General features: G+C 40.9%; 1 protein-coding gene across 2 annotated transcripts in view; it reads left to right on the plus strand.

Moving 5' to 3' along the window:
- The window catches only part of zdhhc8b (zinc finger DHHC-type palmitoyltransferase 8b), a 56,191-nt gene extending 41,989 nt beyond the window's left edge, over positions 1-14,202 (plus strand). Inside the window, exons 2-11 of one of the 2 annotated variants that reach the window (XM_067522475.1) lie at positions 2,801-2,922; positions 5,406-5,563; positions 6,195-6,367; positions 6,541-6,643; positions 7,110-7,201; positions 8,441-8,573; positions 9,666-9,771; positions 10,775-10,881; positions 11,067-12,133; positions 12,641-14,202. In XM_067522475.1, the coding sequence (XP_067378576.1) occupies positions 2,801-2,922; positions 5,406-5,563; positions 6,195-6,367; positions 6,541-6,643; positions 7,110-7,201; positions 8,441-8,573; positions 9,666-9,771; positions 10,775-10,881; positions 11,067-12,133; positions 12,641-12,773 (2,194 nt within the window). In that variant the 3' untranslated portion in view covers positions 12,774-14,202. The remainder of the gene's footprint in view (positions 1-2,800; positions 2,923-5,405; positions 5,564-6,194; positions 6,368-6,540; positions 6,644-7,109; positions 7,202-8,440; positions 8,574-9,665; positions 9,772-10,774; positions 10,882-11,066; positions 12,134-12,640) is intronic. The other variant, XM_067522477.1, reaches the window with a different exon arrangement.
- The last annotated feature ends 348 nt before the right edge of the window (positions 14,203-14,550 follow it).

Genomic DNA, 14,550 nt, shown 5'->3' on the forward strand with positions numbered 1-14,550 from the left:
AAACAACTATATTCGACCCCTACGTTGCCCTGATATGTTGCAGCTAAAATAAGTTTAAAGATTGAATTAAGCCCCCAATAATACTGATCATAAAGTGGACCACCAGAGCAGATTGGTTGATAAAGAGGCAACCTCGTCTCCGTTAGCGTCTCTCTATTCTCTTTAGTGGCTCTCTACAGCTGCGGCTCTGAATAATTCAACAAAGCAAAAGAGGATTGACGGACCATGAGAGGAGTTATAGATTGCTGATGATCTCTGGGCACGCAAACTAGACAATATACTTTCTGATTGCTGAATAAGCTGGATAAGCATGCTTGAAGTCGTGGATTAGGTGTGCATGAGTGTATTAAGTTAGGAAAGAGAGCTGGAAACCAAGTGGGCATCTATTTTTGAAACACATTTATTCCTTTCCTGTGAGATTTATTTAATTAATTCATAAATTCTCAATGTGTCTCTGACCTGCAGGATCTCTGCAGCAAGTCCAACACATCCTCATTCTGGTAACGTTTTATCTCTAGAGACCACACAAACAGTTTAATGATGGCACCCTAGGAACTGAACAGTTTCCTGACATTTGAGTCCAGGTGAATGACCAGGACAGTGGGTGTGATTCAGGCGACCTTATGGTTAAATATTTCACAGCACTGACTGAATTATGACTTGTAGGCAGGGGAGAAGGTCAGTGATGATGAAAGATTTTGTTGGAATTTAAAGGAGGTTCCCATAGACGCCCTCAGTGAATCAGCTGACAGGTTTCCTTCGAAATGGTCAGTCTATTTTATTCACACAGCAAAGAGATAAACATGCATGTGATGGCAAATATCCCACAGTTCGGTTCAGCTACAGTTCAGTAGGAGGCTGTTGTCCAAGGAAGAGGCCTGAAACTAATGCTCCTACACATATGATACGCTTTGTTTTTAGTCATGCGAGCAACATGAGTTCATAACAGTGTCAGCTTGTTAGTTGGTTGGGTGATCCACACCTTTGGATCAGACCCATTAACAAGATAAATCGCCATTAGCTCTGTAAAGAGACACTTTGGTGGAAAACTCCTGCTGTGGTAATCCACTTAGAGGCACATATCAGTAGCCTTGCATGCGCCACATTCTCTGCTTCTCTGTTTCATTCTCTGCTTCCACCTGGAGCATTTTACAAGCAAAGTGGGTTGTTGTGGGGCTGACAGTTTTGTGTATGTTGTTATGTCCTTTGTTCTGCTACAGACAAAGCCTACAGTTATAAACAACATTCATCAGATTTGTGGATTTGTTTTAATTATTTTCAAATATGATTTATTTATCCTCATAATAATTTGTACAGTTTTGACTAGCAGGAGGAAAACGCTTCTTTCCCTACTTGCAAAGCAGAGTAAAAAGAGGAGGTCACTACATAGTGGATGGGTTTATTGTGTTTTCAGATGCATCCTAGAAGCTTCTTCTATCAAAAATAGACTTCGGGACACTGCTCTGATGTGCCGCATGTCACTTTGTTGAAATCGCGAGCTTTGACTAAAATGGCAGTGATCAGCTCCAGTGACTGCGTCAAAGCCGGAACGAAATACAGCTGCTCCCGTTGGAATTGCAGGGTTACTATTCCTGTTGCCATGAGCTTGTCATTTTTGGTTTTGAGGTGAATATTTGTATCCAAACATGCTTAAGTAAGGGAGTAAACTTTATGGGCATTACTGCTTAACATTGTTGTTTTAGCCCTGCTGGTGTGAGCATCCATAATGTGGAAGGTAGGCTTTAGCTCATTAATGTATAATCTCACAGATGTGTTTGTGTGGCGCTGGACCAGTTGTAGAATTATTTTAAGTTTTTAGTGAAGGTTGTAATAGAGTCCAGTAGATCCCCACTGCACTATATTACAACTATTTAAACAACCTGGTTGCCTCAAAAAAAAACTTTCGAATTATTGCTGGAAGTGAAATTGCAAAAATGCAACGGCTTTCTGGTTTTTTTGACTTACTCCTATGAAAATCTACTGTGAGTTTTTAAGCATTATTTTCTGCAGCTTTAACAAAAAAAAACAAAAACAAAAAAACAAAACGGTCCTGTTAGTTCTGTTCTATCTGTGGTAGAATTCAATACCCCGATTTTAAGTTTGTCTTAATTCACTTTAATGGCATTTGTTATACGTGCAATGACTAAATTCTGATGGACACAAATGCAAAATGAGCTCAAAAGGAGCATTTTTCCATTATGTTACCCTCTGTGCTTTGTTCAATAAAGACACACTGATTAGTTGTAAAATCCCAGTGCAGATAGAATCAGGGGGAAAGTACAGAATTGACAAGTGTGAAATCCATTGTTGTTCTACAAATCCAGTAAATTTTTTAGCTGATATTATTACATTAGAACTTTAATGCCAAAAGTCTCATCCTATTGTGTGTGAGCTGGAGTCATTAATTAAGGTTAAAGCAAAACAGTTAAACAACATGCCAATGTAACCATACAAGAAGTGGAAGCAGAACACTTGTCGTTGACAAAGATTTAATTGATTTATTTGTAGAAACTTAAAACATCTTCTAAATAGGTAAATCTAAACAGGGCTTTTAAGCCAAGAATCAGCCTTTGAGTTATTTAATTGTCCCTGTTATCCAGATAATTGCTGTAGAATTAGTGGTAATTCACACTGATTGCTTTATTGTTGTTTCTGTGTTGGCCTAAACTAAAAAAAATGATTAAGACAGTCAGGGAATCAGGTAGACATGCTACTACGACAAAAACACCCCATGATAAAATTGTTATGTTATTTAAATGAGTATGAAACCTAATATCTGTATCTTTAATTTTGTTTCCAGGTGCCCTTGGTTGACAAAGGTAATTTCTCCCGCTGTACCTCTCTACAATGGCCTGGTCTTCCTCTTTGTCCTGGCCAATTTCAGCATGGCAACCTTTATGGACCCTGGTGTTTACCCCAGAGGTATGTTTGTGCAAATGTGTTTAAGTGTCTTAAATACTGTACACATGATGCGGAATTTGTGAGTAAACCAGTACCACTTGCAGTTTTTATCAGCCATGTAAAAATGGGCATGTTGTATGATGTAGACATAAACCGAGTGTGAGTAATTCGCCCTCCCTTTTGGCCTCACATCTTTAATAGCAACACATTTATCAGAACACCACCCTACACAATGTTTCACTACCCCATTAACTTCTTGCTCCAGCCTGTAAAGCCCACATGCTCCACATGCAGGTCACTGGTGGAAATGATACAAGACTTCATCTTGCTGTGTGTAGTGAGTATCTCTCTCTTCAGCCTGTCAAACAAGGTGCTCAGACCTTTGCTCCTGTTGCAGTCTTCAGCGGTGTCTGGGTTAAGTAGTGATGATTGAAGCCATCCCCAGGGATGTTTGTAATGCTCTTCTAAATGATAAGCACGTGTCTTTAGAAACAGCTTTCCCTGCACATAAAGGGGGTATTGAACATCAGGTAGTAAAAAGTTGAGAAAATCTTCCTTCCCACAGGTGACATTGGCCCTCTGCTGCTGCTGCTTCTCTGCTGGGTTTTATGAATTACAGAGGGATAAGAAGCTTTCTAAATTCTTGATGGTGTGTCTCAAAGACAGCAGACCAACCATTTATAATAAATAAAACATTGCCATTAAATGTCATCTGTTTAGAAAAGACTGTACAATGCAGATTTGGGTGACTGAGCTTTGCCACAGCAATTTATTGTCATTTTCTTTATCAGGAAAACAGAAAAATTAAGTAATAGACAGATGAGAGAGACTAGTAACAAGGCTACACGGTTACAAGCAAAAATATCAGAAAGCTCTGTACTTTCCTCTTCTGAATACAGTTTTACAAAATGTACTGCAATTTTGATGAACTCGGTAAGAGTAGAAAGTTTCCAGGGGAACTGGAAGAAGTAGAGAAGTGCCTCCTTACTTTTACCCTGTATCTTAAAGATTTGAACAAATATTTATTAGAAAACTTTTTTTATTTAAACAAAACAGTAGTATGCAGGTAAACCATTGAAACAACTGTTCCAGGTTGCGCATATACTTCACCACAGGACGTCCTCATCCCCAAAAATGAACTCAGTGTAACATAACGTTACATTATCTAACAGCTATCATAAATGTTAATCTTGTTAATGTAGAAACTGTAGTGCTTATTTTATCACTTTAAAAGTCTGGATTTCCATTGAAAGTCATTTGTGCCTACCTGAGTATCAGGCAGTTAAATGCTGAGCGTGCGCAGTTGACCCTGTCATGACAGATGATACGCCTGTGATCAGTAGTAAAGCCTGCAGGCAGGCACAAACATACATACTGATGCAGTGGTAAAAAAAGAAATGCAGTAAAATCCCTCCTGCTAGAAGATGCTGTGTTTCCTTTTTGCAAAATATCAATATTTCACTCAGTATTTCAAAAAGTGGAGCATTTATGTCGGCAAACATTTAACAAGGCAGGTGTTTAAATTCTGTGTATTTGAGGATCAAGCATACATAATAACCACATATTTAATAATCCACTGTACATGTTAGTGTCACACCAGTTACATCATGAACAATATGTAAAAGTTTGCTTTAGGTCTGAGTTATGATTATTATCATGTTAGTTACTTCAGGTGTGAAGTGAAAGCACTAGAGCTGGACTAAAAGTTATTTTCACAGTGTCAGTATATGTTAAAGTAATAAGCTACTGTTTTATCTGCTCAACATTTCTTTTGTTAAGCATTTGTGGAGAGGAAGCTGTCAGAGCTGTTGGTTAGGCACGTGGTTTACCTTTCAAATCAGTTAGAAGCGACTTGAGAACCAAAATAACAGAGCAGTCTCCTGCTACGGAGCTGTGTATTCCTGTGTCTACCTTTGTTTGCCTCTTGCTTTCTTTCTGTGTGTTCAGCTTCCTGGATCTCCCAGCAGTTATTACCTCCATATGAAACTATTTTCTCGGGTTTGACACCTGTTCTCATCACTTTAATGTGGTCATGACCAGCTAAAATACATTTTATATTCCAGTGCAGCTCCAAGGCAAAAAAGCTCCTTAGTGAAAGGAAAATGGCAGCAAATACAAAGCTTCACATAAAACTGTTCAACTGTAGTCGCACCTATGTCCCCTTTTGTACTGTCATTTAGGGCTTTTTAGTGTAGTTACGTTAGGTCAGATAGAACAAGGTACACATTTGAATTCTAAGGCAAACTTAAATTCTGTTTATTTATGAATATGCACTACAGTACATGCGTTCTAGTGCACTTGTTAATTGGGAACTCAGGAACAGGTCATATCAATATTTATTTCCCACAGTTTTAACCCCTCTAAACAATCAGGCAAAAGAAGGAACAGAATCATCAATTGAAAATAGGATTTTTTTTTCTGCGTCTCTACACACTATGTATTTGTGTTTGCCTGTGTGTTTTCTCACACTTCACCATATGCTTCTGTGTTCTGTGTTTCTTCAGCGGACGAAGATGAGGATAAGGACGATGATTTCCGTGCACCGCTCTACAAGAACGTGGAGATCAAAGGCATTCAGGTCCGGATGAAGTGGTGTGCCACCTGTCATTTCTACAGGCCGCCTCGCTGCTCGCACTGCAGCGTCTGTGACAACTGTGTGGAGGTGTGTCTAAATACAAATGCACATGTGCAATTAGAGAGACTGGGTAGGTTCAGTATGCATGAAATCTATAAATGCATCACGGGTAGGCTGATTTTTCATTCAGGGGCTTTTCTGTCCTGCCAAGACTTGAAAGCAAACACAAATACTGAGTTTATGTTTATGAATTATATTTGCTTTTGGCAGGAAAATTCAAATGATTAAAGATTATATTTCTGACATAAATATCAGCTATTGGCAGCTTTAACCATAAAATACTGTTATTAGCTTTCAATTCCTCAGTTTGGCCTTTCAGCAGAAACTAACAAATGAAAACACATATCAGGAAGTTATTCCTGCATTTTATTGGCTTTGTACCTGTTCTCTGCACAATGAAAAAGTTTCATACTTAATAGACACTTAAATGTTATCATTACTCTGTAGGGAGTATTAGGTGCATTTTGGAGTTACGTGTTCTCGTTATTTAACGTAGAACATTTTGGTTGCCTTTTTTGTTTTTTAGAGAGACTTGAATTGACAATGAGTGACATGAGCAGTTAGAAATATAAAATAAAATTTAAAGCCCAAATCTGGTCAGGTTGGAATAACTTAAGATATAGGTTTTATAAGTGTAAGTTCCTCCCTCCATCCTCAGGACTTCGATCACCACTGTCCCTGGGTAAACAACTGCATTGGAAGAAGAAACTACCGCTACTTCTTCCTTTTCCTGCTGTCGTTGAGCATCCACATGCTGGGAGTTTTTTCCTTCGGCCTCATCTTTGTCCTCCATCACAGGGACAGGCTGGGTGCGCTGCACACCACTGTCACGTATCCTTCCACTTAAATCTCTTAAATCTACTTCTTTTGGCTTTTTACGGTTTGATCAGTTATTGATTTTATGTTTTTAGAACAATGTTTTCTGAGTGGACAAAAGGTACTAGAAGCTTAATTTGGTCTTGTGACCTTCTATAGTTGTTGTTGCCCTTGACCTTTGTGTTCAGTCTGGTGGTGATGTGTATAGCAGGGCTTTTCTTTATTCCTGTGATGGGACTCACAGGTTTTCATATGGTTCTTGTTGCTCGAGGCCGAACAACCAATGAACAAGTGAGGAGACTCCAGCACAGGAGCTGTTGACCTGCTCGCTCTTAATGTCCACACACAGACACTTTATTTATCCCAAAGGAAAAGCCCACAGCTACATTGCTCAGCATTCACACCTAAAGTTGCCTGATTGTTGGCAGCTGGGCTTTGAAATAGTTGGATCATGACAAGCAAACACATAAAGAACAATCGTACAATCCAATAAGCCTGTTTGGACAGAAATATTTGTACTTTTATAAAGTTAATAAACTTACACATGCACTCTATGTTGAATAACAGATGCAAATGCAAATGAACAGCAAAAATATCCCCATACACTAATAAATTCACCTTTAAATAGCACGGATCACCTTCTTTGTATTCACCTCTGTGTCTATATGAATGAGTGTGTGTTTGTGTGTGTGTTTGTGTGTGCATGGTGTGATGCTCCTGTTACTTCCAACTCTAAACAAGGCGCTGTGTTCCTCAGGTGACGGGCAAGTTTCGTGGAGGAGTGAATCCCTTCACCAAGGGTTGCTGTGGCAACATGGAGTATGTGCTATGTAGTCCCCTCGCACCTAGGTAAGGTACTTTATTTTGAATGCGTGCATTTATGTAAAAGCAGGTGCTTTTCAGGATTTTCTTCTGTTTTTACTTATTAAAATCCCTGATGACTTTTATTTATTAAATTATCTTGTCTTCTTGCTTTTCATCTTTTGTAAATTAAATGAGTGGATATGAGCTTGTGTGTGTATGTGCAAATGTGTGATTATGCATATATATGTGCAAGGGCGGTTGTGACATATCAAAGTCACCAATATCATAGAGATAGTGCATCAACACTGTGTGTGTATTAGCATGTGCACGTGCTTTGAGGTGTTTGCGGAGGTGTGTATCTAGTTGTGCCTGAAAGCAGCCAGCAACCCTGGGGGAAGGCATATGGCTGAGAGAATGAATCACTCTACAGAACAGTTAATGGGAAACAGAGCGCAGTCAGCATGCTTCTTTACACAAACACACAAACACACACAAACACACACAACATCTCTCAGAACACTAGTTTTACATCCTTATGGGACAAATTCTATTCCATAAAAATCAACGATGTGACTGCAGAGAGACAACAGCAGGTGGAGGGGAAATGCTGTGTTACACACATATGTCTTTAAGCAGTTGCACATTCCCTGATGAAAGTATTTTTATTTACTGAACCACTGACTCAAAAGATGTTGTATCTGACTGGTACTAAATGAAATCTCACAGCAAATCAGGTATCGTTCATTTAGCAACAAAGTTGATTATGTAAAATATGTAAAGGCTGTTCTGAAAAACGCACCACACAGTTCACACACTCATCTTTAAAGGTTAAAAGCCTTTTTATTTCAGAATTATATTGGCTTTTTTTTTAATAAAAAGCATTGTAAAGGCTCACTTAAACACTCTTCAGAGCATTGTGTTGCCTATGTAACTACAATGGGGTTACACACATATACAGAAAAAGAAGTGTATTCTGTACAGTATACATGTACCAGGTAGTTGAGGAGTGAAATAACAGTAATGAGTAATGGCATTTGTTTCATTTACATGTGTACAGTAAATGCAAATGCAGCACATGCCAAGTGAATGTTATAAATTAGGTCACAGTGTGACATAATGCGTGGTGTAATTTCTCACAGAAACTAAATTAATTGGCAGCAGCAGTGTCTTTACTTTCAGTCAGTCTTTACTTTCCTTAAGGCAGTAATCCTGGTCCCTTCCTTTGCATGTGTGGTGTATTCTTGAATTTTGAAATACTAAAATAGTAAATTGTGTGCTGCATAGATACACGTTTGACCCAAGAAAAAAGCCACACATCAAAATCCAGCCCCCATTCATCAGACCAGACCTCTCAGACCGGCAAATCACCATCAAGGTCAGCGACAACGGCATCCACAGCACCATCATCAGCTCCAAGGTGAGCAATTACTACTTTCTCATGCTTTGCTCCCATAGTCTTCTGTCACACGTGTAACATGATGTATCCCCAGCACTGTTTCCTGTTTCCTATTATAGAGCAAGATCATACTGTAGGCAACAAAAGGAGATGATAGAGAAGCTCACTATAGTCAGATGCATAAGAGATATTTCCTTGTAACAAAATATTACGAGACACTTGACGTCAAAGGTGAGTGACTCATGCAGTCAGACAAGGGGACAAATTAGGCTAATATGGCTACGTTTGAAGGATGATTCAAAAGGCAAAATGCATCTTGATGCTTATTTTCAGTTAATGGGGGCATTTGTTTTTACATTACTGACCATTTTCTATTGCATGTTATGTTTTAGATCCATGTGTTTACCTTTAATGTAGCCACTGGCTTCTTTTCATGCACATTTAGTCTGAAAATAAACCCACAGTCCACTGGAAAAAGCTGGACATGCTAATGCAGCTTCTTTAAGGCTATAAAATTACATCTCATCAGCCCAAGGTGAGATTTCCGTACCCTGGTACATTAAATTACTTTCTGATGTTTAGGTTTTGTCAGGGATGACTTTTTATTTTCAACCAGTTAAATGAAATTCAGGAACCCTACTGCCTATTGAAAATCTGAATATCCTTTCATGGCTCCAGAGGGAGCTGTGTGAAATCTGACAGCGCATCTCAAGTAATGTCACTTGAGTCAGAGTCGGGAAGAATTACAAATTTGAAAACAGGAGGTAGAGCGGTCGCCCACAGATCCTACAGTTGTTGGCTTGATCCCCCAGCTCCTCCAGTCGCATTTTAAAGTGTCCTCAAGCAAGACACTGAACCCCAACTTATTTGCTCCTGTTGAGTGTTGGCCAGATGCATAGCAGCTCCCCCATCAGTGTGTGAGTGATTGGGAGTAAAAATGGGATTAGGAAAGAATGAGAAGCAGTGTAAAGCGCTATGTGTAGGTAGACAAAGCGCTATATAAGTGCAGACCATTTAGCATTTAGTGGTGGTTGAAAACTGCCCATCATCACTTCAACAGTGACCTGTTCCACCTGTTGTGAAAGCTTTAACACCTTGCTCTCATCCCTGTAGTCCAAAAGCAGCTTGGACGGCCTGGATGACAAAGAAAGCCAGCCACCACTGCCACCAAAAGCTGACAGGTACAACCAGCTGAAAGGCCAGCTGACCTCCAGTGAAGGTAAGTGACACGAAACTGCAGCTCTCTCTGTGTCCCCTACCTACCCACCCACCCCCAACTCGTCATTTTTAAGTTCCCAATCTTCAGGGCTGCACCATGTGGACTAAACTCTCTCTGTGTAGGTCACCAGTGTCCCAGTGTGGGACTTGGAGCTAGTTTACTCTGATAAATGTCTGGTCCAGTGGCATGTGAATTAGGCCTTTTTTTTTTTTTTTTTTTTTGCCCAAGCCAGAGAGTAGCCTTGATTTGTAGCAAAGAGGCTTTTCACTGAATCAACACCAGATTTATGGTACAATGGAGAGATTTCAGAGTGAATCATTGCAACATGAATCAGCACCTTTTTATCCCATTGGTGTGTAGAAATAGAGCTCTGCCAAATGGGAGGTGAAGATGGTATAAAACCAGGACCTTCTGTCTTTGGGAGTCTCCTGTGTGGATTAGGAAGTGTGAAGGATCTTGCTGTGATAATGGTTTTACAGCTACAGTTGTTAACTGGTGGCAATGTATACTTATATACCATTGAATTATATATTATAAAGTGTCATTAATATATTGTGTGAAGCTACAACAATAGTTTCCCTCCAAAAATCTTCAGTGTCATGGTGCATTATGTCAGGGAGGGAACAGCTCCCTGCTCCTCCATGAAGCACTATCGCCACTTGGTGGTAATTCAGAGAATGGACTGGACCTTTTGTTGCTCTTCCTTTTTTTAATCAAGAGGATCATTTATAAATGTGTGTGTTTTTGCCATTCTCATCAGAGTAGCTGTTAAGAAGCACCTGGAGAATCTGTACATTACAACAGCTGGCTTTTCTGGCTACGCAGCCTATTTTCACACTGTAGGAAAGGTGATGATGTGGGCTTCAAGGCCTCTATGTCAACAGTCTCTTTACTCTCAGAATTCAGCTCTGAAGTCTTTCAAAGTATGACTTTTGATCAGAACAGGTATAACGGGAAAACTCTAAAGTTTTACTTTCATCTTCCCTCCCTGTGTGTGTTGTAGAGAGCACTCTTTCTGCTAAGACCCACCCTTCCACTCCAGCCATGTACAAATTTAAGCCATCGTTTGGAACCATGCCCAAAGTCCACTACCACACTGCTGGAGAAAAGGTGAGAAACTATTTGTTGGACCAGTATGTATATGAGTTGCATTCTTAAAGTAGTATCATCGATTACTTAAATCTCCTCCATAACATTGCCTAGTTCAAAAGGGTGCAGTAGCAGTTGTTGAGGACAAGAACGTTCTACACGTGTCTAGTAAAATTGAACGTGTTATTTTGCTGATGGCTCCTCAGATTATAATGCCAGATGAGCAGAAAAATCCCACCATTGCTGAAGAGGGTGTCCGTAGCCATGACTACCGATCTGAGCCAAATCTGGACCTGCCCGAGTACACCAACGCTCCTCTTCACCGCACCTTCCAGTCATCTCCCCTCCAGCTGGACTCTGACACCATCAACTCTCGGTCACTCAGCCTAAAGCAGGGCCAGCGCCGGCCGGAGAAGGGCCAGCTCCCAGCCCTGCAGCCGCAGACAGTCACATCTACCCCCTACAAGAGTGTCTTCTCACCGAACACACTCTCAAACCGCAATGGCAGCCTGTCTTATGACAGCCTGCTGAACCCCAGCATTTCCCCTGCCACTGCTAGCGAGTGCATTGCCCATCGTGGTATGGCTTCTGTGGGGTTTCACTCACCGTACCTGCCAACCAAAATGTGCCACATCCGAGAACCTGAAATGCAGAGGCACCAGATCGCCCCCACCTACAGTCCAGTGATTCCACCAAGGGGGGTTGGCCGGCAGTCACCTCATGGAAGGGACAGGGACCCATCCCCAGTGCGCTATGACAACCTGTCCCAGACCATCATGGCCTCCATCCAGGAGCGAAAGGAGATGGAGGAAAGGGAGAAGCGGCTGATGGTGCACGGGCGCTCCCAGACCCATATTTATGCCCAGGACTCCGGCGTCTTTGATGGGGGCTATGGGCTACCCACCAATGCTTGCTACGCAGATGGGCCCCGGGGCCCTGCCTCTAGAGGGCCTACACCTCCAACCTATGGAGGCTCCAGGGACAATCTGATGGGGGTCGGGCTTGTGAGCTATGGGCAACGAACCCCTGTCTTGCGCCACACAGGCGCCACACTAGGCTGTGCGCCTAGGACTTCATCAACCTCCCTACACACAGATCACAGTAGCACCAACAGCAGTCAGAGCAGGGCCACTGGCCCAGAAGCCCCCTACCGTTCCCCAGCCCACGAGCCCCACTCTCCTGCTATGCCCCGATCCCCCTCCTACTCCCACCAAAAACGTTCCTACATCAGTGCCCATGAGAGGACAGGCTCGCCTCGTCTGGGGGGCCCAAGGTATGAGTCTTAATGTTATGTGTGGGACTGCATGCATTGTACTGGGCCTGTGGGGACTGGTTGGCAGTAAATGAATTCCCATCAGAAATGCTGCTCCTTCACCTGGACACAACTGGCCAATCACGGGCAGCAGTGCACTAGTCCTGAGGCAGCATATAGTTTTTGTATGTTGTATGTCCAACTGTCATGTCCATTTATCCATTTGCTCTTTCTGATTTGAATAAATGTTCTTTTTTGATTTGTATGTCTGCCTTTCTAGTAAAATATTAATATTGTATAATTTTACAAATGTCAGATGAATAAAGCTGTGTAACTCCTCTCTCTGCTTTCTTTTGCATGCTTTTTGAATACTCTGCTTACATTTACCAGCGTTTGTCGTTTCTAACAAGTACACTTTCCAACCAGTTTTTCATACTCCATACATTCTTCATACAATCTGCATGTTGCTACAAACGTGTCTTTTGGTTTGTGTTAAAGTATTTACTCTATTTTTCTCTTTCCATTCAGGGAAGCAACGAAAGTTAATGGGCAGATGGACTGTCACACCAGTACCCCGAGTGCCTCCCTCAGTCCCAGTCGCCACAGTAATGTCAAAAAAGTGACAGGTGTAGGAGGCACCACTTATGAGATATCAGTGTGAGCAGGGACGCTGCATCCACCTCCGATGACAGTGGCCATCCTGCTACGAGAAGATTCTCTCCTGTTATTTTTGTCAAGTCTAGATAATGGCCAGTCAGGGGCACGCTGCTTTAGAGTTATTGTTGAGTCAGAGCGTCTGTCTGCTCTTGTGTGGGTCTGTCTAGCCAAATGCCTGTGTGTACTGGAGGGGTGATTGTCAGGTGATGCCGCTGCACTCCCGCTGTACTGTACTGTTTGTGTAAGGAGTGTCTTGTCGTTAACATGTATGTGGTTCATCATGTTGGTCGTAAGAATGGACCGTCCAACAGATCAATGTTCTAACCGTTGTCTCACAGCTGTGGTCATGAAACATACATTGTTCCCAATGTCAAACACAAACTTTGCTTCAGAAAAGCACTGAAGCTTGAACGAAAACACTACGGATGAATTAAAACACTGACACGTTTACTGCGGACTTCTGCAGGAAGTGACGTCCCTTCCAAGTCAGGTCACCTCAAGAAGTCAAGGTGCTTTGCATTATCCTGTACTGATCGTGTCATCTCCAGACAGGTCATTTAGATGAACTGCAAGTGGAGGAAATAAAAGCCAAGTGAAGATGAGAAGCTGAGAAAGAGGATGTCAATAGGAAATCATTGTATCATGTCTGGTGGTTTGATTCCAAATTCACTGAGAAAGGCTTGCTTTTCATAAAAAAAACCTCTAAACTTCACCTTTGTCAAAAAGAAATTTCTCAGGAACGAATGCAAGCAGCAGAAATGTTAGTTGATGCGAATTCATACATTATGAATGTCCGTTTTGTCAGATATTTAGGGCTTGAGTATAATTTAGCCCAATAATTTACTTAATGTAGATGCATAATCATAAGCTTCTGTTTGTTTTAAGGGATGTTCAGCTAGGTTGATTTCAACATGAGACAAACACTGGGCTGATTATATGTGCGTTCTGAAATGTCAGAATACCTCATCCCATTGACTCTCAATGAGTTCAGAATGGGTCCAGCCTTGCACAACCAAAAGAGCTATTTTGATTTTTGTCTTAAATAAGAGGCAAATTGTGCTATTTTCCTAAGTTTGGACGGGTCTAGAGATCCGAACAATTGTTTCATGTAGTGAAATGAACATAACTGGTTGCCCATTGGTTATTTTGTAGTTCTTTAAATCAGATTTTCTTTTTATATACCCAACCTTTCAAAAACCTATGTTTGATACTTTTTATACACATACTTAAGCCTGGATATTTTATTTTGTGTGGAGTTTTTGTTGATAGATTATAAATATAGCTAAGTGAGGTTATGAATAAGGGGTAAACTTCATAGCTATTTCTACCTTTCAGTGTAAGAAAATCTATGACTAAATGTAATTATGAGATACGTGATGTTGAGAAAGTGAAATATTAAAGTTACAATCTTTGACTAGTGTACAGTCACATGATACACCTTGAATTGCCAGTATGTGCTGTACAGAAGTCAAGAATCAGGCTTTCAATATAAGCTGCCTCGAGAATTTAGTGCCAAAATTGGCTAAACACACAAGCACGAGTTTTTATTTCTCAAAGACATCATCAAGACTGAAAATGTCAATCAACTTGAAGCAGCTGTCTGGCACAGCTATAGTATTGCCCACCACTCAGAGAGTTAATCCTTTTTTGTTTGTTTTGCTGGTAACTGAAAAGACATCTCATAAAATGTATTACTTTTGATCATAAAAATGAACTCATTAGAGTTCAGGATTTTATATATAGTGTGTATCAACTGAATATGAAAAAGAATGCCAGAACAT

The sequence above is a fragment of the Channa argus genome, chromosome 11, assembly GCF_033026475.1.
Source record: "Channa argus isolate prfri chromosome 11, Channa argus male v1.0, whole genome shotgun sequence".
NCBI lineage: Eukaryota > Metazoa > Chordata > Actinopteri > Anabantiformes > Channidae > Channa > Channa argus.